Raw genomic sequence first — 27,400 nt, forward strand, 5'->3', positions numbered from 1 at the left:
TAAAGAAATTATCATCATTATCATTATCATTTAACGTCCGTTGTCCATGCTGGTATGGGTTGGAAGGTGTGACCAGAGCTGGCAAGATGGGGTGGGGGCGGGGGTGTTGTACCAGACTCCTGCCTGATTTGGCATGGTTTCTACAACTGGATGCCCTTCCTAACACCAACCACTTCAAAAAGTGTGCTGGGTACTTTTGCATGGCACTGCATGGACACTTTTATGTGTCACTGCACAGGCACCTTTACGTGTTGCCACACAGGTGCTATTACGTGGTACCTGTGCCATTGGTGCTTTATACAACCAGAAGGATTGGTCTGAACACCTCTGGGTATGTACCATCTAAATTAATAATACATAAAGACACTAATTAAAGCTAAATTAATAATACATAATCAATTGCTGTTGATTATATGTCCTCATCACTATTTTACATTTGTTTCCCATGTTGGCATGGGTCAGATCAGTAGTCCTCAATCATCTTTTGCCTAAGGACCCCTTTGATATATATTTTATTTGGGTGGGACCTCGTAGCTATTCAATGTTTAAAAAAGTCCTATCATATTTTTCTGATTAATATTATCAAAAACTGCATAAAAAAATCATTAATATATTTTGTTTATTGTAGAAACACAACCAATTTAACAACAAAATCTTATAAGAACCCCTATAGACCCCTGAAAACCACAGGGTTCATTACAGTCTGGTCAGTTCTTACTTGAAGATGTGGTTCTCCAAACTACATGGGCTTGGGGGACCACATCTCAGTTGGTTGTCTTCCTTTTGACTTAGCTAGATGGTTTTCCTAACCCTGGGGCAATACTGTCTCATAACAACAGCGGAAGAGCAGTTTCCTTGTTCTCAATAAGATTAACCAATTAGCATTCAAATTTCTCAGTCGAATGTAATGCTTATTATTCACGTTGACTTAAATTAGTCAAGCTTTACCTTGTAGCTTTGAGTTTTTCAATGATGTGATTGTTTATTTTTAGAATAATATTGTCGTGTAGGTGTGAGAGGCCAGATCTGGCCAGTTTGAAGATAAAACAGAGAATATTTTGGCTGGATATGGCTGGTTTAAAAGTCAAAGAGTCATCAGGACTCTAGATGGCTTCACCAACCACTTTACAGAGTGTTCTGGGTACATGTTATTGTAGTACCAGCACTAGTGACATCACTATGAGCCCCTAAAACCCTCAGAGGGAGAATGGAAGAGAGGGAGAACAGAATAAAGGGTAAAGACCTTCGGTCATGAATGACCATGGAATTGCACCTAGAAAATTCCCCTGCAAGGCATAAGTCTGGGCAAGGTTGTTTATGGAAGACCAGCAGTTGCCCCTTGCATACCAGCCTCCCTTCTCTCCACGATACCCATGTTATCCAACGGGAAAGGATAAGGGGCCGATACAGCTTGGCACCAGTGACATTGCAACTCATTTCTACAGCTGAGTGAATTGGAGCAACATGAAATAAACTGTCTTGCTCAAGAGCACAACACACAGCCCAGTCTGAGAATTGAACTCACTACCTCATGATTGTAATTAATAATATAATGTTGGTTTTAAGTGATTAGATATTTAATTAATACGTCTACTCTAATATACTGTACTGTACATAAAATTTTGTTTCTTGTGAGGGGTGGGAAGAGGCAGAAATGGGGAACTAGTGAAGGGGAAAACTATAAAAGAAGGTGAAGAGGTATTAGGTTATCACTCTCTGTCTGTCTAACAGTATTGCATTAAAATGCAAGAAATAGCAGTAAAATCTCCCTCAAATCACATCCTTCTCTCTTAAAGGAAAAGGGCACATTATTCAAAGTGGTTCCTGATATGCAGAAAACATGAGATAGACTAGGTTGCAATGCTAGAAATAGCAGTCACATTTCCCTCAAATTACACCTTACAATCATAAATGATACACTGTAGTTACTGAAAGATTAAGAGACAGGATGGACATGGTTAGAATATCTTTGATCTTAAGACTACTTCATCAGAGCTGACCTGGGGTTAAACACGACAACAATAGACCGAAGGTGAGGTGTTATTGAAGCTACCCAGGATTAGAGAGAGTGAGATACATGCACGTAGACACACACACATACACACACATACTTACCCAGGTAGTTTGCCATTCCTATGAAACATAGCCCAGTGATGAAGGCATCATAGCCAGCCTCGTGAAGTTGTTGGTTTTCCAAATCATATTTTGGGAACTCTTCTGGTATGGCTGAAAATAGAGGAGAGGTCAGCAAAAGTCAGGGCGAGTAAGTGCTTATGTTTGTAAGTGTGTGTGTGTGTGTGTGTGTGTGTGCCAATGTATAGTTGCAAGTCAGTTTATGTTTAAGTATGTGGCTGTACATGAGCATGAGAGGTGGTAGTTGTGTACTTAAAGATGTATTTTGTTTCTCAATTGGACAAATAGGTTACTAAATATATCAGCTCAATAATAATAATAATAATAATAATAATAATAATAATAATAATCCTTTCTACTAAAGGTACAAGGCCTGAAATTTGTGGGGAGGGGACGAGTCAATTACATCAACCCCAGCACTCAACTGGTATATAATTTATCGACCCCCGAAAGGATGAAAGGCAAAGTCAACCTTGGCGGAATTCAAACTCAGAACGTGAAGATGGGTGAAATACCACGAATCATTTCATCCAGCAAATTAGCAATTCTGCCAGATCACAGCCTTGCAAATAATAATAATAATAATAATAATAATAATAATAATAATAATAATAATAATAATCCTTTCTGCTATAGGTACAAGGCCTGAGTTTTGAGGAATGGGAGTTTATCAATAACATCGACCCCAATACTTAACTGGTACTTATTTTATCAACCCTGAAAGAATGAAAGGGAAAGTCAACCTCAGTGGAATTTGAACTCAGAAACATAAAGATGAATGAAATGCTGCTAAGTGATGATGATGATGGCAATGGTGATGATTGATGATGATGATGATGACAATGGTGATGATTGATGATTACAATAACTAATTAATGATGATGATGATTGCAATGAAGATTACAACAATAGAGGTGGGTAGGAAGTGGTGAATACTTACAATATTCCACAGTTTTGAAGGGTTTCGTCTGTAGAATGTTGAGCAAGTCACCCAGAGAACTGCTAGAGACTAACTCCTGGATACAACAGGCAAAAGAATGAGACGGGCAGCAGGTGAGAAATGGGGCTTTAGGCATCAAATCATAGACTAATTAACACTTTCCACCATAAAATGATATCATTCCTTCTCCATATCAAAAGATAGAACTTATTAATGCTTCAGAGGTTTTCAAAGATCTTCAAGAGGGGAAATAATATACTCTGCTCTATTTTTGACCCCTTAAACATGGATGCTCTGTCAGAACAAACTATACTACAGGGTGTCCACAAAGTTTGGGTACATGAAGTAAATAAAATCATAACATAAACAATTAAATATAAGAAATAATAATTTCTTAAAGTATGTGTTAATTGGCATGTACCCAGACTTTGTGGAGACCCTGTACAGTAGATACCATGAGAGAAATTCTCATATTGGCCTTTTGGTGTAAAATGCCCTCTTGTTTATGTTGTTGGTAGGGAGATTAATTCCTACCATCTCCAGTGGCAGATCACATGATTTAGTCCATCCTTGATCTTGTCAATGATGGTTGCTCAACTGCTAAAGATAGCAGTGACTCCTCGCCAGTGATACACAGAAAAACAGTGCCTTAACATGTGCTTGGTGTCCTCAGTGAGTTTGTTAAATATATTTATCAGTAACAGAGACAATGTTAATATCAAGAGATAATGTTTATCCCCACTTACCGAGTGAGTTTGTTAAAAAAATTCTCCTCTATATACACTTCCACACACCATCACACACGTTATACATTGCATACAATCCACTATATACTCTGTTGTACAACATCATATTATACATACTGCACACAGTTCTCTCTGTACACCACAATACACCATTATACATTCTACATAACATGCAATCTTCTACATACACTATCACACACATACATTCCCAATAACCACCACACACACACACCAAATACTCACTCTGAATGGACTGGTGCTTGCCATGAGTTTTGTGTCGATCAAGTTGGGAAACTGCGAATGTAAGAAACCCTTAAACTCTTCATATTCCTGTAAGAGAGACAAAAAGGGGTTAGAGATGCATGTGTGCATGTGTGTGTTCTATCAAGGGTTTTGTTACAGAATTAATTCCGTTTCTGCCTAGCTGCCAGGAATGTGTTCAATATGTAAAATTGGTCCATCCAATAATGTTGTACTGCTAAACTTAGTGGCTATACAGGCAATGAGTACGTGAAGGTACATGGCCCAGTGGTTAGAGCATCAGGATCACACTTATGAGGTAGTGAGTTCGATTCCCCGACTGGGCTGTGTGTTGTGTTCTTGAGCAAGACACTTTATTTCACGTTGCTCCAGTTCACTCAATTGTAGAAATGAGTTGCGACATCACTGGTGCCAAACTGTATTGGCCTTTGCCTTTCCCTTGGATGCCATTGGTGGTGTGGAAAGAGGTGGTAACAATTCAAAATGAATTACTCCTTTGCAATCCCACCAGATAGAGAGAATTTTTTTCCCATGAAGTTCTCTTCTCTGTTGTGGTTGAGCTTTTTCCCTTTTACCAAGCCACTGTTTACAACATTTAACATTTCTATAGAAGATCCATTTTTCATCACCAGTCACAAGTCTATCCAAAAATGGTGAAATGAGTTCGCAAGAATGGAGAGAAAAGCAGATGTCAACTTGGGATTTGCGGTTGCTTTCGGACAATTCATGAGGAACCCATTTTCCAAGTTTAGGAACCTTTCCAAGTTGTTGAAGATGATGATGAACAGTTGTATGGTTTGAACTAAGCTTTATTGCCAATTCTTCAACTGATAATTTCTGATATTTTCTTCAAATAATGCCTGAAGGAGCTTATCATCAAACTCAACTGGACGTTCTGTTCGATCTTTATCTTCAAGGCTGAAATCTCCACTTCTGAATTTTGCAAACCATCTTCTGCAAGTTCTTTCATTCAAGCATTCTTTCCCGTAAACTGAGCGTATGTTTCGAGTCGCTTTGGCTGCAGAGTTTCCTTTTTTGTACTCATAAAGTATTATGTGCCTCAAATGCTCTTTCCATGTTAGAAAGAATTTTAATCAAAGAAATGTTAATTCTATTATTCTGCAAAATAATATCTAATTAGTTAGAATGTACACAAATGCATATAAATAATTTTTAATTTCATTAGACATTCTAAAATACTATTAAATTTCATTCAATTTTACAAAAGGTAAAATCGGACAGAACTTATGGGATGACCTGATACATCTCCATCATGAGAGCTCACAAACAAATAATTATGTACTTATATATATATGGCACTCAGTCAATTACAACAATGAGGCTTCCAGTTGATCTTATCAACAGAACAGCCTTCTCGTGAAAATTACCACGCAAATGGTTGAGCACTCCACAGACATGGGTACAGTTAATGTAGTTCTCAGGGGGATTCAGCATGGCACAGAATGCATAAAAGCTGGCCCTTTTGAATTACAGGTACAACTCATTTTTGCCAGCTGAGTGGAATGGAGCAATGTGAAATAAAGTGTCTTGCTCAAGGACACAATGCACTGCAGGGAATTGAACTCACGGCCTTAGAATTGTCAGTGGAGTGCCCTAACCACTAAGCAATACGTCTTTACTATACATATACTTACACACACACACACACACAATGACAATGAGGGTTCCAGTTGATCCAGTCAATGGAACAGCCTGCTTGTGAAATTAACGTGCAAGTGGCTGAGCACTCCACAGACATGTGTACCCTTAATGTAGTTCTGAGGGAGATTCAGCGTGACACAGACACAACTCATTTTTGCTAGCTGAGTGGACTGGAGCAATGTGAAATAAAGTGTCTTGTTCAAGGGCACAACACGTCACTGGGAATTGAACTTACAACCTTATGATTGTCAGTGAAGTACACTAACCACTAAGCAATGTGCTTTCACTATAATTGCACTCACACACACACACAGATGAAGTGGATTTGATATATGGAAGCTGAAAGTCTTGTGTGTGTGAGAGAGAGAGAGAGAGAGAGAGTGTTTGTCTTCTTGCTTTGACATCATGCAATTGTCGTAAATGAGTTTCACTGTCATTTCTAATCATTCATGAAAATATGTCCAGCCATAGGAAAATATTACCTAAGTTGGAAATAGGTGACAGTCAGAGGCAGGAAGAGTATCTGGTGAAAAGGTGTGATGTTGCTTTAGTGTGCCTCTTCAACCCATCCATTCATATTTCTATACAATGAAGTCATCCTCATTTGAGATGGTGAAGCAAGCAGTGATATTGTGATTTAAAGTTGGTTTGACTAACTATTTCTTGCAGGATAAAGGATCATGATACTCCCAGAGTCATATAGACTCATAGAGCTGGTTTCCCAGTTCCTGTGGTGCATATATATGCCACATAAAAAGCATCCAGTCTACAATGTGAAGTGATTAGCATTTGGAAGGGCATCCAGCCATCAAAACCATGCCAAAACTGACCTCACCTGTGCTGGTGCCACATAAAAAGCACTCAGTCCACTTTGCAGGGTGGCTGGTATTTGGAAGGGCATCCAGCCATCAAAACCATGCCAAAACTGACCTCACCTGAGCTTGTGTCATGTAAAAAGAACTGTCCGCTCTGTGGGGTGGTTGGTGTTAGGAAGGGTATCCAGCCATAAAAACAGACACAGAAGTCTGGTGTAATCTTCTGCTTGACTGGCACCTGTCAAACTGTCCAACCCATGCCAGCATGGAAGGCAGACATATTAAATAATGGTGATGATGATATATTCCTCCCTGAATGTGATGTTGGTCTGTTGCAGGATTACTCATTTTTGCCAACTGAATAGCAACTGACCACATGTAACCTCTCTCATGTGGAAAGCACATGGCTTAGTGGTTAGGGTATTTGGCTTACAATCGTAAAGTCATGAGTTCAATTTCCAGCAACATGTTGTGTCCCTGAGCAAGACACTGTATTTCACATTGCTCCAGTCCACTCAGCTGGCAAAAGTGAGTAGTACCCATATTTCAAAGGGCCAGCCTTGTTACACTCTATGTCATGCTGAATCTCCCTGAGAATTACATTAAGGATACACATTTCTGTGGAGTGTTCAGCCACTTGCACATTAATTTCAAAAGCAGACTGTTCCATTGATCAGATCGAGTGGAACCCTCTTTGTTGTGACCAACAGAGTGCCAGTATTGGTTCATGGACATGAATGTGTTGGGGTTCACTTGTATGAATAAATTCTCTGAGTTTTTACTCTGTTACAATGGAGGAACTTTAAACAGACATTAACTCACTCAGTAGGTAAACCTAGCTGTTCATTAGAAGAGCAATCAATACAAAGGACTAAAGAAGTCCATGGAAGGAGTGTTGTGATTGTTGTCAATATGGGCAACTAAAAGTCACATCACTTTTGTCCCTTGAAGATGGTGTGTATCCCAGGATGGCCACAAAGCAATGAAAGAAAAAAACAATAATACTGACCTGTGGCAGAGGAGAATGGAATTGGTGTAGAATATGAATGATGTCCAGTAACATGTTGTGTCCAACAACGACAGTGCCCTGGGTGAGAGAGAAAGTGAGAGATGAAGCATGGGTAGTTGTATGTGTGGTAGTAAGGGTAGTGGCAGCAGCATAGCATATACATATATATGTGTGTCCCCCCCCCAACAACAGGTACAGGTCCAAAATATATATATATATATTATATATATATATATATATATATATATATATATATATATATATATATAACAATACCACTTCCACTACTACATTTCCTACTTTCTCTCCACCAGAGAGCTACTGCTATTGGCTACTTATATACTACAACCACCACCACTACATCAACAGGGTAGTGTGTATAGGTAGATGTAGTAGTGGTGTTACTGTATAGATAAATGTACTGTTTAACAGGTAATATATAAGTAATATATTGTGTTCAATAGCAATAGATCCCTGGTGGAGAGAAAGTGGGAAATATAGTATAGGCGGTGGGTGGTGGTGGTGTATGCTAGTAAGTAACATATCCAATAACAATATTGCCGTACTGCAGAGACAAAGTGAGAAATGTAGTATAGGCAGTGGTAATGGTGTACATGTAGTAGAGCTAGTGGTGATGTATATGATGTAGTAGATAATGGTGATAGTGTACATGCTGTAGTAGAGATAGTTGTGATAGTGTACATGTAGTAGAGATAGTGGTAGTAATGTACATGTTGTAGTAAAGACAGTAGTGGTAGTGTACATGTTGTAGTAGAGATAGAGGCACATACATATATATAATGTGTCCAACAATGATTGCAGTGTAGTAGAGAAAGTAGATGTAGTCTAGGCAATAGTAGTGGTGTATATGTAGCAGTAAAAGTAATAGTGGTATAGTGTACATGTCCAGTAGCTTTGTGTCCAACAATGATAGCACTCTAGTAGAGAAAGTAAATGTGGTAGAGGTAGTATAGGCGGTAGTATTGGTGAATATAGTATGGCACCACTAGAGAAGTAGTGGTGACATAGTGCAGGTAGAGGTGGTAGTATATGTATGTTGTAATAGAGTTAGTGATGATGTATGGCTGGTAGAAGTAGCAATGTAGTAGTGGTGGTGGTGGTGGTGATATATGGACGATGGTTGTTGTAGATACTTACACTGCTAGATATTAACCTGATTATCTTGCTGAAACCCACAGCTTGGTCAAGTTTTGTCTGAAAAAGATGGACAGAGCTTTCAATATCACCATTAGCCAAACTGTGGCTAAATATACACACAACATGAATCATATCTATTTATTGCCTTCTCTCCCTCATTCTCTCTCTCTCTCTCTCATATATATATATTGTTGTACTTGGGGATGGTCATGTTGCCAGTTTAGCCAATAAAAACACACGCACCATATATTTGGTGTTAATTTGCTTCAGCTTTATTTTACATTAATCGTATTTCAGCCAGAGTTCATTCATCACACTTCTGTGACCTCATCAGTGGTCCTTTGCTTTCTTCTTTCTTATATGTGTGTTTTTCCTTACTAACGATCAGCCATTTTTCAGCCATGAAAAATGGCTGATCGTTAGTAAGGAGCAACACACAAATAGGAAAGAAGAAAGCAAAGGACCACTGATGAGGTCACAGAAGTGTGATGAAAGAACTCTGGCTGAAATACGATTAATGTAAAATAAAGCTGAAGCAAATTAACACCAAATATATGGTGCGTGTGTTTTTATTGGCTAAACTGGCAACATGACCATCCTTAAATACAACAATATCTGTTTCAACACACGATTTCACATCAAGAATCTTGCAAAACGAATATATAAATGTATATATATATATATATATATATATATATATATATATATAAATATATAGTTCAAATATACAGGAGGTAAAAGATGAAGACAGGTGAGGGAACAACAAGCAGATGTATTAGTTTAACATTCAGAAAGAATGGAAAAGCCATTGACGTTTTGAGCCTATGCTTTCTGACAGAGAAGATTAAGAGGAAAAAAAAAAACAGATAAAAAAAATGTATAGGGATTAACCATGTGTGTGTGTGTCTTTGTGTCTGTGTTTGTCCAACTTACAAACCAATGTCAGTCGGTTTATACACCGATAACTTAGTGGCTCTGCGAAAGAGATGATAGAATAAGTACTAGGCTTTAAAAAATAAGTCCTGGAGTTAATTTGTTTGACCAAAAAACCCTTTAAGGTGTTGCTCCAGCATGGCTGCAATCAAATGGCTGAAACAAGTAAAAGAGTAAAACTTTTCCCAGTCAGCATGGTCTACCATGCTGACTGGGAAAAGCAGCTGAAAGAGTTGCAGTACGGCAATATTGTTACTGGGAAAAGCAGCTGAAAGAGTTGCAGTACGGCAATATTGTTACTGGGAAAAGCAGCTGAAAGAGTTGCAGTACGGCAATATTGTTACTGGGAAAAGCAGCTGAAAGAGTTGCAGTACGGCAATATTGTTACTGGGAAAAGCAGCTGAAAGAGTTGCTTGCCAGAGGAGTTAAGCTGGAAGCCAGGAGGAGATGAAGAGCAGTGATTTGGCCACCTCTGCTGACCCACCAAAGGAGGGTGTTACAGCTCAAGGTCAAAACACCCGATGAACTGTGGGCACTGTCTGATAACATCAGTTCCTCCTGGCCAAAGCTCCATTCACTTTGGTGAGTGGAAAAGATGAAGGTGTTATTAACATAACACATCTTATCACACACAATGAGAGATAGATAGATAGTGTGTGTGAGAGAGAGAGAGAGAAAGAGAGATATTAGCGACAGAGACAGTATTAATATCGAGAGATAATATTTATCCTCACTCAAACCTGGATGTTCTGTCAGAATAAACTATGCTGTGGTAGTTTTTGAATTGCTAGCAGGGAGATAAATCACTGCCTGACACCAGCAGGGATTTATCTCCCTTTCTGGGGTGAGTCACTAGAGTAGCAGTGACTCATCTCCTCGCCAGCAATATAAATAGAAAAACAGTGCTAGAACAGGTGCTGGTGTCGCGATTAGCCAGTGAGGCTGTTAAGATATATGTATTAGCAACAGATGCAGAGTCAATACCGATAGGTAATATTTATCTCCATTTAAATGTGGATGTTCTGTTAGAATAAATTTTACTGCAGTAGATATCATGTGAGAAACTCTTATATTGGCTTTTGGTGCAAATGCATTCCTGTTTATATTGCTAGCAGGGAGATAAATCCCTGTCACCTCCAGTGTGATGATCACCAGATCACTCTCCTTGGTTTTGTCAAAGATGGACGCTCGACCACTAGAGATAGCACCAACTCATCTCCCCACCAGTGATTAGAAAAACAATGCCAGAACAGATGAACAGACACACAGACAGATATACAAATAGAAGAAAAGAGCACTCATATTGCATAAAGTTTATATTCATATTAACAGTTTTACACAGCATCTCATTAGCCTCCTGAATGCTTGGCTGCTAATTTTCTAAGTGACAAGGCTATCAAAGTTTTTAAGCAAGGTTTGTTACCAACTGGTGATGGAATCAATGGCTGCTTACTGGTACTTGGTGAGAGACAACTTTAGAGAGACTTCGTTTCAGTGGGTAGTCTCTTTTGTTCTAGTTAAGGATTCTTGTATCAAGAAACGAGGTCTCAGCAAAGAATGTAATGGCAAAGTTATGGAAGGTATTAACAGCTTATAATGATTTACAACTGGTCCTGTTGGTGGCAAAATGGATGACAGTTCAGTTTTCATGTAAAGGAAACCAATGAACTGTTGATATGTACAAAGACAAGCATACAAGAACTTTTATTCTTTTACTTGTTTCAGTCATTTGACTGCAGAGCCATGCTGGAGCACTGCCTTGAAGGGTTTTACTTGAAGAAATTGACCCCATGACTTATTCTTTGTAAGCCTAGTACTAAAGTAAGTACTATCAGTCTCTTTTGCCAAACTGCTAAGTTACAGGAACATAAACACAGACAGATAAATACAGGGTGCAGTGAATCAATTACACAAAAATGAAAATAACACTGACATCTCTTTTTAACAGGTATATTTACCAAACTTACATAAAAATATCTTGAAATACTAAAGAGTAAATTTATTCAATAAAATCGCCATTGGCTTCAACCATGGCCTCCAGACGACTTTGGAATCTCCTGCAACTCTTCTGGATGGTCTCCTTGTTTAAGTTGGTGAATGCTGCCATAACCATTGCCTTCAGTTCATCTTTGGTGTTACAAGGAGTTTTGTTGGTCTCTCATTCAGCTGTGCCCCACACAAAATAATTGAGGGGGTTGAAGTCTAGGGAGTTAGGTGGCCAGATGTTAGGGGTGATGTGGTTGCAGAAATTGTCTGACAGCCATGACAGGGTTCTCCTGCATGTGTGGCATAGTGCAGAGTTCTGTTGCCAGACATAGGGTCTTCCAACAGCCACCCTCTTGACTAAGGGTAGCACTACCTCCCCCAGGTGCTTGATATAGACATCCGTGTTGAGTCTGAGGCCATGTGGGAAGATGAATGGAGGCATAATGTTGCCCTCACTAGTGATCACTCCAAACACCATGATGGTGACTGGATGTTTGATCTTTATCACTCTTGGTACACTGCACTGTCCTCAGATTGACACTCAAACACTCTGAAATGTCCGTATTGGATTTAATGCTATGCAGTACAGCATGTTCTTTCCAAATTTCTGGCAGAGTGAATTGCACCATGGTCCTGACCCTACTATACTGTGTAGTCAACAAAATCAAAAGCAATCAATGCACATGCATGAAATTAAAAATATAAAATGGTGACATTTTAACCATCGCACCCTGTATATCATCATCATCATCATCATCACCATTTAATGTCTGCTTTCCATGCTGGCATGGATTGGATGGTTTTTTGACTGAGGACTAACAAGCTAGTAGGTGGCACCAGGCTCATATATATATATATATATATATATATATACACACACACAACAGGCTTCTTTCAGTTTCTGTCTACCAAATCCACTCACAAGGCTTTGGTTGGCCCAAGTCTATAGTAGAATACATTTGCTGAAGGTGCCACGCAGTGGGACTGAACCTAGAACCATGTGATTGAGAAGCAAACTTCTTACCACACAACACATGTTAGCATATTAGTTTCAAATTTTGGCACAAGGCTAGCAACTTCGGAGGAGAGAGTAAGTCAATTATATAGACCCCAGTTACTTACTTTATCAACCCCAAAAGGATGAAAGACAAAGTCGAATTTGAACTTGGAACATGAAGACAGACAAAATACCATAAAGCATTTTGTCCAGCATGAAAATTTCTCCAGCTCACTGCCTTGAGAACTTATAGCATATTAACAGCTAATCTATAAACTTATAAATGAAGGCACATGGCTCAGTGGTTAGAGCATTGGGCTCACAGTCACAAGGTAGTGAGTTTGATTCCTGGACAGGGCCATTTGTTGTGTTCTTGAGCAAGACACTTTATTTCATGTTGCTCCAGTTCACTCAGCTGTAGAAATGAGTTGCAACATCATTGATGCCAAGCTGTATTGGCCTTTATCTTCCCCTTGGTTCGAATTGGTGGTGTGGAGAGGGGAGGCTGGTACGCACGGATGATTGCTGGTCTTCCATAAACAACCTTGCCCGGACTTGTGTCTCAGAGGGGGAATTTTCCAGGTGCAATCCCATGGTCATTCATGACTGAAGGGGGTCTTTACCCTTACCCTTTACCATCATCATCATCATCATCATCATCGTTTAACGTCCGCTTTCCATGCTAGCATGGGTTGGACGATTTGACTGAGGACTGGTGAAACCGGATGGCAACACCAGGCTCCAATCTAATTTGGCAGAGTTTCTACAGCTGGATGCCCTTCCTAACGCCAACCACTCAGAGAGTGTAGTGGGTGCTTTTACGTGTCACCCGCATATCTACTTATAAAAAAAGGAAGTTTGTTTGTGCATTGACCACTTATAACACTAAAATAAAATTGTGTGTTTATAACTAATCTACAGAGATATTGAGCATGCTGGCGGTGAGCTGGCAGAATCGTAAGCATGCCAGGCGAAATGTTTAGCATGTTGGAATAAAACATCATAGGGTGACTACTGGATCATTTTTGATCATAAGTGCTGGAAAAAGACTAACTGACAACTGATGCTAGATACTAACCACTATATATTAGATAACGTAGTCTCAGCTATACTATGTCTATATAGAAGATAGGGTTGTCACAGCAGGAATCATTTTTGATCATAGGAGTTCTGGATCATGTTTGACCTGAGGCTAAATAACAACAAGTAGAGCTTACCAGTTCTGTAGAATACTTCTCATTCTCTTTCTTCTTCAGCTCTTCGTCACTTGAGATTTTGGTTACCACAATGAATCTTTCCTTGCGTTCTCCAGTTTTTGTCTCCAGATGAATACTGTTGGAAAACCTGCAATAACACACACAAATATACACAGACTAAACAAACTTAAACCCTTTTAGCATTCAAACTGGCCATCATCATCATCGTTTAACGTCCGCTTTCCATGCTAGCATGGGTTGGACGATTTGACTGAGGACTGGTGAAACCGGATGGCAACACCAGGCTCCAGTCTGATTTGGCAGAGTTTCTACAGCTGGATGCCCTTCCTAATGCCAACCACTCAGAGAGTGTAGTGGGTGCTTTTACGTGTCACCCGCATGAAAACGGTCATGCTCGAAATGGTGTCTTTTATGTGCCACCCGCACAAGAGCCAGTCCAGGGGCACTGGCAACGATCTCGCTCGAAAATCCTACGGGAGCCAGTCAGGCGGTACTGGCAACGGCCACGCTCAAAATGGTGCATCTCATGTGCCACCCGCACAAGAGCCAGTCCAGGGGCACTGGCAACGATCTCGCTCGAAAATCCTACGGGAGCCAGTCAGGCGGTACTGGCAACGGCCACGCTCAAAATGGTGCATCTCATGTGCCACCCGCACAAGAGCCAGTCCAGGGGCACTGGCAATCCAGCCAAAATATTTAACCTGTTTTATTTTGAAACTGGCCAGATCCAGCCTCCCACCTCAACCCTACAATGTCATTCTAAAACTAAATAACCACATCACTGAAATTTCAAAGTTATGAGATTGAACATGATTAATTAAAAACAATATAAATAAACAAACATTACATTTGACAGAATAATCTGAATACTAAAGGGTTAAACCCTAAACCCTAACCCTAACCCTAACTATAGTGCTCTCAGCTCTAATGCTAATCCTGCAGTTAACCCCCAACCCTAACTATAGTGCTCTCAGCTCTAATGCTAATCCTGCAGTTAACCTCCAACCCTAACTATAGTGCTCTCAGCTCTAATGCTAATCCTGCAGTTAACCCCCAACCCTAACTATAGTGCTCTCAGCTCTAATGCTAATCCTGCAGTTAACCCCCAACCCTAATACTAAACATAACTCTATTCTGCTTTTTCTATGACTTTTCGGATTCACCTAGCCCTTTTCCCATTTTTGTTGAGAGGAAGGGCATCCAGCTGTAGAAACTCTGCCAAATCAGATTGGAGCCTGGTGTTGCCATCTGGTTTCACCAGTCCTCAGTCAAATCGTCCAACCCATGCTAGCATGGAAAGCGGACGTTAAACGATGATGATGATGATGATGATGATGATGATGATGAAGGTAGATCATAAATGTTGTGGTTGTGATCAAGGGCCTACAATTGTAGTTGGATAACTCAATATACAGTAGACTGTGCATAATTAATTTGTGTTTAAATTTGTTTTTCAATGCTAGCATGAGTTACATGTATATATCAGTGAAGCCCTTCTAGTCACTAACCCTTACCTGACTTCCAAGTAGGGATCTCTTATTTCATGCCTTTTTGAAGGTACAAAACCAGCAGAGATTTGTTGATAGGGGAAATGAGAAGAGTGTCACCACTTCTAGCTCAGGATTTTCAGGGAAGGGTAAATGTTAACAAATACAAACACACACACAGAGGCTTCTTTCAGTTTCCATCTACTAAATCCACAAAGATTTGGTCAGCCTTGATATTCTTTTACTTGTTTCAGTCATTTGACTGCGGCCATGCTGGAGTACCACCTTAAAGGGTGTTTTAGTCAATGAAATCAACCCCAGGACTTATACCTCGAAAGCATAGTACTTATTCTATTCATCTCTTTTGCTGAACTGCTAAGTTACAGGGACGTAAACACATCAACACTGGTTATCAAGTGGTGATGGAGAGACAAACACAGACACAAAGATGCACACACACACACACATATATATATATATATATATATATGATTATACACAGTGTGCTTCTTTTAGTTTCCAGCAACCAAATCTACTCACAAAGCTTTGGTCAGCCCGAATTTGTAGAAGAAGACACTTGCCCAAGGTGTTATACAGTAAGACTGAACCTGAAACCATGTGGTTAGGAAGCAAGCTTCTTACCACACAACCAACCTGTGCCTGATATATAGAAAATTCTTGCCCAAAGTGATGCGTAGTGAGATTGACCCCAATATCACAAGGTTGGAATGCAAACTTCTTAACCACCCAGCCATGCATATAATTAATTATTTCCATTCCCAAAACATGCAGAGTTATGCAAAATAGCTTCTTTTGTTGCTGTTGAGTCCCAGCTTGCATTTGATGTAAATGACTATAAGTTATTGATCTCTCCATGGACAGGAATTGAAGGTATTTGTTCCCTGATGAATCTCCAAATAGAGATGACATCAGGACAATCACCAGATTTGTCACTCCATGCAAAGGTAGGAACATTTGTTTACATTTCTCCTGCAGATTATCCAATAAATGTGTTGTCTATAATATAAATCCCATTCTGTCTGTGTGTGTATGTAAAAGATTATAATGGCTGTATTTTTCAACTGATTTTCTCCAAACTGAAACATACATTGCTTGTGTTTCAGGGATGGTTTTAGACTCTTAAAATTTTTCACATAATGAGTAACGGCCCCCCTGGGTTATGTGAAGGGAGGTAACTCTTTGCAAAGTAACTTTCAGAAAATGATTGTCTCCCTTAAATCCATTGGTCATAAAAATTATTTAAAATATTGCTTTTCATAATATACACGTCTTCGAAAGTTTAAAAAAATATTTACTTCTGGTTCTCTAGCGTCAGTAACGTCTATATCTCTATATCTATCTGTCTGTCTACATCTTATCTATCTATTTGTCTAACTTGCTAGCTCTTTCTCTACCCTATCTCTCTATTTCTCACTCACTCTATTTTCACTTTCATTTTTTTTAAACGCTATTGTTTTCTCTTTAAGTTCAATCGCTATTGTTTTCACTGTAAGTTTTCAATCGCTATTTACAAATAACAATGACAAATTACTGACAGAAAGAAGTTCACAATTACTGATGAAAGTAACTTCATACATAATTTGCCGACAGAAGTAACTTCATAAAATTTCACCTCAATCTGTACACTTAGCTAATTTGCCTAAAAATTTCTTATTTACTTTTGCAACGGTTTTGTGTTTCTCTGTTAACAGCTTTTTTTTTTGGTTCCTTTGATAATGGCTCTTTGGTTCACTGACAAATTTTGCTTCAACCCATACAATTCTTTATTTTCCGTAAAAATTTCTTATTTACTTTCTGCCCATCATATTAAGAAATATAATTTCCGTTACCAAGTTATTTTCATTGTTTACTGTCTTCTGCACCCGTGTATTTCTGTATACATATATAACCATGGCTAGAAGGAAAGTGTCAAATTTGTCTACAATGTCAAGGTCAGCCAAAAGAATGTCTTAGTCCAGGGAAAGAGAAACAGCTGCAGAAAGGAAAGCATACCAAGAAATACCAGACTGTGCACTACAAAAGCCAGAGCATCTCAAAGTGATGAATAGAGATATGCACGGCTGACAAGGAACAGGATCTCCACTGCAGAATGAAGAGCAGTTGCACCAGCTCATAGAAGCAACTTCTATGAAGCAGCTTTCAATTATTGTCCAGCAGTTTATTATGCAGATGACACTAGAGTTTCCATTGGTGTAATGACAAATGAGTGGATACATTGTAAAGCAAGGAAGTGGCCAGGAGAGACACCCGCGCTGTGCTGCAGTGGTGGAAAGGTTAAATACCCTGCAATTTCCCAACTTCCAGAGCCATTGAAGAAACTGTTGTCGTCAACTAACCAAGCACTTCCAAAATTAGACAATACAACGCTGCACTACAGATGACATCATTTGGAGTCACAAGAGATGAAAACTGAGCCAGGATTCATGCAAATTTTCAAGATCCAAGGTCAGATTTATCAACAGATTGGCTCTCAGCTACCTCTGTCAAATGAATCACTAAAATCGGCCTTTCATTGTTTATAATCTGTACCTATGTTTTGGTTACGAAATCAGCTACACAAAACGTGTTTTGAATTACATGTATTTACTTTATATACATATATGAGTTGAAAACTTTCTTTTCACATTTCACTTAACGTCTATGTTCCATGCTGGTATGGGTTGGGGAGTTATTAATGTAGAAAGTTGGTATCTCAGCTACTAGCAGTTGAAACCTGCGTATTCTAGACAGCATTTTAAAATTTCCTTATTCTCTTTGACCCAGACAACACTGGGTATTTCTGCTAGTACATAATGAATTAACAACATTGTGAACAAACACAGGGTTATGCAAATTAGAGCAACCATTTCAGCTGAGTTCTGGATTGTGTTTAGTATAAATAACCAAAATTCATCATTCTCTCCATAGATAGGAAATGAAGTTATTCTCTGATAAAGTAGTTAAAAAAATCCAAATATATTCTGTCCACAGAGAACTCTAATGAAACATTTGTAAGTATTTCTTCGTCAAATATCAGATTATGCAATATATACTGAGTTGTACATAATTAATCAATTAATTAATTAAATCACTTACTTATTTCTGAGGGTTTGATAGAGAAGTTTTCTCTGGAATCCGTTGCAAGGAGGAAGATCCAATACTGTTTCTTTAGAGTTGTCCACAAATGTCTGGACACTTTCACTAGAAAACATATCAAGAATAAAGAAATTAAAAATGAACAGTGTACAGGAGAGAAAGAGATTATCATCATCTCATCATCTTTTAGCATTTTATTGAAAACTTTCCAAGTCAAAAACTCACTCTAGTAATGATTGAGCAGAAAAATACTTTAAAATGGGTTTGATATACAAATCTTTATTATATTGTCTATACCGGTGGTTAGATTATGGCTGATATGCAGTTGTTAATTCATCAGTGGTTTAACATCCACTTTTCCTACAAAACAGTTGACCAAATTTGTGGTTGGTGCAAAGTCCCATCCAGACCCATGGTGACATCTTGGTGGAATAGTGTAGTACACAGGAACATTAGAGCAAAGAAACAAGACTGAGAAAGTGGTTGTAGCAGAGAACTATGTCAGGTAGTTAGAAGGGAAGCTAGGAGACAGGTATATTTAGTCAGGGAAGAAGCAGAAAAGAAGTTAGGCAATGTTCTGTAGTGCGAGCACCAAAGACTTAAGGTGTTTCAGATTGCAAGATAGTGTTTCAGAGAAAAATCATGATGTTGTAGGAGACAAGTGTGTTTACATGGATGATGGTTCATTTACAGTTAGTGATTCTAAAAAGAAAGAGGCTTGGAAATGCTACTATGAAAGGTTGCTAAACGAAGAGAATGCATGGGAGAAGAGGAGTCTGCCTAATGTGAACCCAACAGAGGGGGCAGTTATCTGAATTGATAGTAGCTTGATAGATAAAGGAATTAAGAATATGAAGACAGGGAAAACCCCTGGCCTGTCAGGAATCACTAATGAGGTGCTTAAAATGTCTAGTGGAGTGGGATATAGTCTAGTCACCCAAACGGTTAATAAGGTTGCCCACAAGGGAGTCGTACCCAATAACTGGTGTAGCAGCATTATAGCCAACTGCTACAAAAGTAAAAGTAATGCATTTGACATAAATAATTACAGAGATATCACACTGCTGGACCAGGTCATGAAAATTACAGAGAGGGTTATAGCTCAGCTAATTAGGAAGAGAGTTAACGTTGACGAGATGCAGTTTGATTTTGTGCTAGGGAGAAGCACTATTAATGCTATTTTCCTAGTGAGGCAGCTGCAGGAGAAGTCCTTGGCCAAAAAGAAACCTCTGTATTTGGCTTTTTTTTTATATGGAGAAGCCTTTGACATAGCTCCCACTCCTTTATCCAGTGGTCAATGTGGAAGCTAGAGATAGAAGAATGGTTGGTGAGAGCTGTACAAGCCATGTACAGGGATGTTGTCAGTAGGGTGGAAGTTGGCAATGAGCATAGCAACAAATTTAGAGTACAGACACCAAGGATCAACTCTCAGCTTCCTCTTGTTCATCACAGTCCTCCAGGCCATAACAGAAATTTAAAACTGGCTGCTCTTGGTAACTCCTCAATGCTGATGACTTTGTTCTTCTAGCTGAATCACTATCAGAACTGGAGAAGAAATTGCAGGAGTGGAAGCAAAGTCTGGAATGAAAAGGCCTCGGAGTTAAGTCCTTGTAAGTAGGAAAACAGACAAATTATTAATCCCTTCAGAGAGATGGCCCTGCTTTATATATAAAAAAGGTGTAGGTAGAAATTCCATATAGTGAACCCAGTGCAAGCTGTAGACACATAGGAGGTGCAGTGGTATAACTGGAAGGTTAATGGAGAAAGTAGTCTTTGTGTGTGGCAGATATGAAGGTACAATAAACACTAAGAATGTTCAGAGAATAGACTTCCACAAATACCCAATGGTACCCTTAGAAGTAGTAGGTAGCTTCTGTTACCTAGGTGACCAAGTTAGCAGTGGAAGAGGAAGTTCAGAAAGCATAGTTGCTAGAATAAGAATGGGCTGGATAAAGTTCAGAGAGCTACTAGCATTGTTGGTAATGAAGGGCCTCTCCCTCAGTGAAAAGCAAGTTGCATGATACTTATTTCTTTTCTGCCCACAAGGGGCTACACACAGAGGGGACAAACAAGGACAGACAAACGAATTAAGTCGATTATATCGACCCCAGTGCGTAACTGGTACTTATTTAATTGACCCCCAAAAGGATGAAAGGCAAAGTCAACCTCGGCAGAATTTGAACTCAGAATGTAGCTGCAGACGAAATACCGCTAAGCATTTCACCCAGCTCGCCGCCTTCTTGTGTGATACTTGTGTGCAAACAGCTATGATACATGACAATAAAACATGGGCTGTGACTACAGACGACATGTGAAGGCTTGAAAGAAATGAAGCCAGGATATTCTCCTGAATGGGTAATGTCAGAGCAGAAATAAGTGAAGAGGAAAACTGGGTATAAGAGGCATCAGATGTAATGTGCAAGAGAGAAGACTGCACTGGTATGGTCATGTGATGCAGATGGATAACAGCCACATAAAAGAAGTACCAATCTCTAATTGTAGAAGGAACCTGTGGAAGGATTAAATCCAGGAAGATGAGGGATGAAGTGGTGAGAAACGATCTTCAGATGTTGAGACTCATAGAGATGACAAGAGATGAAAACTTTTGGTGAATTGCTGTGCTTAGAAAGAGATGTCAAGCTAAGTAAAATCGTGGTCATCCACACACATAAAAATGTCCTTCGCAGTCATGCCCCTCCTTCACACACATAATCTGCCCCCCCGTCACCTACTCTGTAACCCATCTTCCTACCACTCACCACAGGCACCTCCCCTGCTGCACCCCCCTCCCACATTCTCTCATGAACCTATCCCCTCTCCATGCCCTTACACATCTACTAACCCTAACCCTCTCAGTCGCTTCAATTTCTCTCACTACCAGCTGCTAGTCATATCTTCCCCATTTCTAAACATCTCCCCTCACACTCTTATGGAACATATATCCCTCTACCCACTCTGTACTACTTACTTTCCTCCACTGTTCCCTGTGGGTAGGCTCCAATACATCTCCAACATCATTCCTTTCTCTCTCTCCCACCTTTCTTCCTTGTTCTACTGGGGTAGTTAAGTATCTCCTCAATAGTAAGACAACTATCTCTGTCCCTTTATAATACTCTAACTTCTTACCCGGCACACAGCCCCTTCCTTTGCTAGCTGAGCGGTCTCTGCCTTCCAAGCTACATGGTGACCCCACCCCACTGATGTTGATACCATGTAAAAAGGCACCCAGTACACTCTAAAGTGATTGGCGTTAGGAAGGGCATCCAAGTCACAGAAACCACACCGAAACAGACAACTGTTACAGGGGACATAAACACACCAACACCAGGTGTCATGTGGTAGTGAGGGACAAACACAGACATGAAAACACACAAGCTTCTTTCAGTTTATGTCTACCAAATCCACTCATAAGGCTTTGGTCTTCCCAAGGTTATAGTAGAAGACACTTGATGAAGGTGCCACACAGTGGAACCGAACCCGGAATCATGTGGTTGGGAAGCAAGCTTCTTACCACACTAAAATATTTTGTGTATTGTAGAAGTATAACCAATTTACTGCATATATATTTTAACAGCAAAATCTTATGTGGCACCCCAATGGCTGTATGGACCTCACTTGAGAAGCATTGTTTTAAACAATAAAAAACATAAGATAAAATCCAACCTACCATACAGTATCGACAAAGACCTTCTGGTCAGCAGGGATCTCCAAGTCTTTCTGTTCAAGGGGGCTGAAGTAAGATGATGAGCCATGTTGGCTGATGAGCTGTCTCTTCTGTTCAAGACATTCACGTAAAGTTTGTTCATTATCTGGGGTCAGATAAGGTATTCCTGCAAACAGAGCAATGCATACATCAGAGGTGGGCAGCAGAGTTGAAGTAGATGATGCTGGGTGTTGTAGTAGTGGTGGGTAATGTGGCAAAAGCGGTGGGTGTGTGTGCGTCTTTTATCTTTTATTTGTTTTAATCTTCAGACTGCAACCATGCTGGGGCACCACCTTAAAGAATTTTAGTCAAACAAATCAACCTCAGTACTTATTTTTATTTTAAGCCTGGTACTTACTTTATTGGTCTCTTTTTGCCAAACCACTAAGTTACAGGGATGTAAACACACCAACACCAGTTGTCAAGTAATGATAGTGGGGACAAACACAGTCACACACACACATATATATATATATATATATATATATATATATATATATGACAGGCCTCTTTCAGTTTCCTTCCACTAAATCCATTCACAAGGTTCTAGTTAGCCTGAGGTTACAGTAAAAGACACTTGCCCAAGGTGTCATGCATTGGAACTGAACCCAAAACCATGTGGTTGGGAAGCAAACTTCTTACCACACAGCCATGCCTACACCTAAAATTTTGCCAGCAGGCAGCTATGGAGAATCAAACTCCATACTTCTCAGATGCCAGTTAAGGTCCCAGTACCATTAAGCTAAGCTGCCGCCTTTTGTATATATGCCCATCTCTAACCATCTGTTGCTCTCCCCTCACACTCTTATGAAAGTATCCACCGTCTCCTCGCCTCACATGACCCCTCCCTTGTATCCTCTCTTATGCTCACCTTCATCTATGTCGAGAGTTTGCTGACACTCAGCTACTTTCACCCACCCCTACACAATATGGGGTAGCCATGTAGGCCCTCTATTATAACAAGACACCTATGCTCATCGCTCTTTCATACCATTTAACACCGGGCATAAACCCACCTCCACTTCTCAACACTCCTCCATACAGGAGCTTTCTTCCTTTTCTTTTTTTTATGCCTAATGAGTTACTCATCAACCTTATTAGTGCTGATGGCACAGTAAAAGCACCTGGTGCACTCTGTAAAGTGGTTGGTATTAGAAAGTGCATTCAGCCATAGAAGACATGCAAAAGCTGACAGTGGAATTCAGGGCAGCCCTGAAGATTACTGGACCCTGTCAGTTAGACACACAAACACACACATACATATATATATAAACTCACACACACATATATATATGCAAACACACGCACACACACACACACACACACACACAAATACATTAACTATGTATGCATACAAATATATACACATCCATACAAACATACACAATGTATGTGTGTGTGTGTGTGTGTATGTATACACAACATACATAAACAAATGTAAATAAAATGCATCATCAACAGATAGAGAGTGTGTAGAACTGACCTTCTCTGAAGACTTTATTAAAGTCAAAGCCTTGTGAAGCAAGGAAATCAATGCTGGAAGACTGGAACAGAAGTAAAAAATAAAATTCAGCAAGCTGCTGTGTAACATGCAACTTAGAGATAATACACCATGTTAATACACCATCTTCTTCAACATAGAGTGTCTCCAATCATTAGTTTCTTTCCCTTCACTGCTATACAACACCACACCAATACATACACCATATAATTTCAGCAGTCATTACAGGCCCTTTGTATAACACAAAGAAGTAAATGGTTCTAGGATATCCTTGTATATTGCTCAGTTTAACCCTTTAGCATTTAAACAGGCCATATCTGGTGATAAGCTGTGCTTGAGAAGACTCATTAAGCCAAGTGAAATCGTAGTCATGGTCATTGCTAGTGTCATATAAACGGCACCCATGAAATCACAATCGTGGCTGTTGCTGGTAGCATGATCTTCAAATGATGGGCATCACATACGCGATTACAAGTGACTGAGACCTTTGGTGATATGCTGTGCTTGAGAAGACTCATTAAGCCATGTGAAATCATAGTCGTGGTTGTTACCAGTGTCATGTAAATGGTACCCATGCCAATGGCATGTAAAAAACACCCATTACACTCCTGGAGCAGTTGGCATTAGGCACGGTATCCAGCCATGCCATATCAGACTGGTGCAGCCCTCCAGCCTGCCAGTTCCAGTTAAATCATTTAACCCATGCCAGCATGGAAAGCAGACATTACATGATGATCATGATGATATCTGGCCCAAATATTCTACTTCCTTTATGTTTAGACCAGACAGATCTGACCTCTCATATCTACCCGACAATGTTTTACTATAGATAAACAATCATATCAAAATCTCAAGGTTACAAGATGATATGATTAATTCAAAACACTATGAATTTATAAACATTACATTTGACACAGTATTTTGAACGCTAAAGGGTTAACACCAACACTAGGTCTTTGGTTGTCTTTAGTAGAGTCGACTCAGTCATAAGTAATCAGGTCTAAGGGATACTTTCTGTCTCCCACCAATTTCAGCAACCTGAAAAAGGGCCAAATCACTGTCCTTCTTCTGACTAAGGTATGAAAGAATATTTAACACAAATGGGCTTTGGTTCACGATAGCTCTTTCAGATGTGGTTTTCTTGAACAAATCAATTAAATCATGTAAAAAAAACTGTTTTCTTCAGGTGAATTAAGAATTAAAATAAATTTTAACATTCAGGATTTTGCACACAAAGAGGAGGAGGAGTCATCAAGATCCTTTAGTGTCTGCTTTCCATGCTGACATGGGTTAAACAGTTTGACTGGAACTGGTAAGCCAAAGAGTTGCACCATGTTTCAGTCTGATTTGACATGGATTCTATGGCTAGATGCCCTTCCTAACGCCAACCACTCCAAAAGTGTAACAGATGCTTTTATGTGACATTGGCATCAGCCACAACTACAATTTCCCTTGGTTTGAAGAGTCTTTTCAAGCATAGCATATTGCCAGAGGTCTCAGTCACTTGTCATCACCTCTGTGAGGTCAACATTCAAAGGTCATGCTTTCCACTTCGTCCCATTGTCTTCCTGGGTCTACCTCTACCACAGGTTCCCTCCACAGTTAGAGATAAGCACTTCTTTAGGCATCTGTCTTCAGACTCTCTCTCATCTTGGTGCTGGTTGAGACAGACAGGTAGATAGATACATAGTTAAGAGAGAGAGAGAGAGAGAGAGAGAAATTATTTATCATCACTTAAAGGTGGATGTTCTATTGGAACAAATTATACTGCAGCAGTTACCATGAGGAATTCTTGTATTGGCTTTTGGTGGAAAATACACTCTTGTTTATATTGCTAGTGGGGAGATAAATCCCTGACATCTCCAGCACTGAGACCACCAGATCACGTTATTTCAACCTACCTTGGTCTCATCAATGATGGACACTCAACTGCTGGTGATAGCAACAATTCATCTCCTCACCAGCGATAAATTAAAAAACAGTGCTAGAAAATGTAGCTGGTGTTGTGGTTAGCCAGTGAGTTAGTTGCTAATAAATATATCTTAAAAGAGACAGTGTTAATATCAAGAGATAGTATTTAGCCCCACTAAAAGATAGGCTGTTCTGTTAGAAGAAACCACACTGCAGTAGATATCATGAGAGAAACTCTCATACTGACTTTTGGCACACAATGCACTCTTGTTTATATTGCTAGCAACATAAACAAGAGTGCATTTTGCATGAAAAGCCAATACAAAAGTTTTTCTCATGTTAACTACCATAGTAAAGTTTGTTCAAACAGAATAGCCCGTCTTTAAGTGGGGATAAATATTACCTCTCAGGATTAATACTATCTCTGTTACTAATATATATAAACATACATAAATATTATCTTTGAAGGATTTTTTGCATTTTGCATTAATGCAGGCATGTAAATAATTTACTTATTATTAAATATAATGATATAAATTATTTACATGCTTTGAAGTTACGAAACAATCTATCATGATATTAGAATCTTCTTACTGTCAAATAAAATTTCATCAAACTATTTCTCTGTCATTTCTGAGTGTGTGAGTGTGAGTGTGTGTGTGTGTGTTGGATAGAATTTGTTGAAGTATACTTTCTACAACAAGATGCCCTTCTTGATACAAATTCTCACTTGTTTCCAAGCAAGGTAATATTTCCTTCTGACCAGACCTTTTTTAATGGAAGGTCAAAAACGAACAACATTGCTCCTATGGAGCTGACACTCCTTTACAAGTATCATATGATGCCAAAATAAGGAGGTGCATACACACACATGTATATGTATATACACATAGACAATGAACTCCTTTCAGTTTCTGTCTACCAAATCCACTCATAAGGCTTTGGTCAGCCTGAAGCTAAAGTAGAGAACACTTGCTCAAGGTGCCATGCAGTGGGACTGAACCTGAAACCATGTGATTGTTAAGCAAGCTTCTTACCACACAGCCACTCCTGGGCCTATAATAAAAATATATATGACAGGCTTCTTTCCGTTTCCATCTACCAAATCCATTCACAAGGCTTTGGTTGGCCCAAGGCTATGGCAGAAGACACTTGCCTAAGGTATCATATAGTGGGACTGAACCTGAAACCATGTGGTTGGGAAGCAAGCTTCTTACTACACAGCCACGCCTGCACTCACTGTACAGGATCTTTAAGATGTTATTAACCAAAACCTTGTAAATGGGTTTCATAGACAGAAACTGCAAAAAAGCCTACCACAGATGTGTGTATGTGCATGCGTGTATCTATGCATCTGTGTATTTGCTTATATTTGGCCTTTTCTGAAAATCACTGCGCTACAAGTGTTGTTGATGTAATTTTTCCCTGGTAAAGAAATTGTAGTCATGCCCAATGCTGCTGTCATGTGACTGGCACCTGTGCTGGTGGCACATAAAAAGGCACCCTTTGAATGTTAGGCCTCACAAAGCCAATGAGAAGTGACCAAGACCTTTGGTGATATGCCGTGCTTGAGAAAACTCATCAAGTGAAATGAAATTGTAGTTGCAGCTAATGCCAGTGTCACATAACTGGCACTTGTGCCAGTGGTACATAAAAAGCATCCATTACACTTTTGGAGTGGTTGGTGTTGGGAAGAGCATCCAGCCATAGACACCAAGCCAAAACAAATTGGAACCTGGTGCAGTAAACCATCTAACCCATGCCAGCATGGAAAACATATGATAATGTTTAGAACTTCAAAGACATGCAAAATAAGAGACTCCTTACTTGAAAATCAGGTATAGG

General features: G+C 39.5%; 1 protein-coding gene across 2 annotated transcripts in view; it reads right to left on the reverse strand.

Moving 5' to 3' along the window:
* LOC106868305 (poly(A)-specific ribonuclease PARN) overlaps window positions 1-27,400 on the reverse strand; it is a 72,433-nt gene that overhangs the window by 25,102 nt on the left and 19,931 nt on the right. For both annotated transcript variants that reach the window (XR_016239103.1, XM_089345743.1), the window contains exons 6-14: window positions 23,627-23,687; window positions 22,108-22,270; window positions 18,441-18,545; window positions 13,858-13,984; window positions 8,725-8,781; window positions 7,567-7,644; window positions 4,063-4,149; window positions 3,074-3,149; window positions 2,116-2,226 (exon numbers count right to left, since the gene is read on the reverse strand). Coding sequence is in view for 1 of the 2 variants with exons in the window: in XM_089345743.1 (XP_089201869.1) it covers window positions 2,116-2,226; window positions 3,074-3,149; window positions 4,063-4,149; window positions 7,567-7,644; window positions 8,725-8,781; window positions 13,858-13,984; window positions 18,441-18,545; window positions 22,108-22,270; window positions 23,627-23,687 (865 nt within the window). In the remaining variant the exon portion in view is untranslated. The remainder of the gene's footprint in view (window positions 1-2,115; window positions 2,227-3,073; window positions 3,150-4,062; window positions 4,150-7,566; window positions 7,645-8,724; window positions 8,782-13,857; window positions 13,985-18,440; window positions 18,546-22,107; window positions 22,271-23,626; window positions 23,688-27,400) is intronic.

Source organism: Octopus bimaculoides, chromosome 29 (genome assembly GCF_046866305.1).
Source record: "Octopus bimaculoides isolate indiv1 chromosome 29, ASM4686630v1, whole genome shotgun sequence".
Taxonomy (NCBI): domain Eukaryota; kingdom Metazoa; phylum Mollusca; class Cephalopoda; order Octopoda; family Octopodidae; genus Octopus; species Octopus bimaculoides.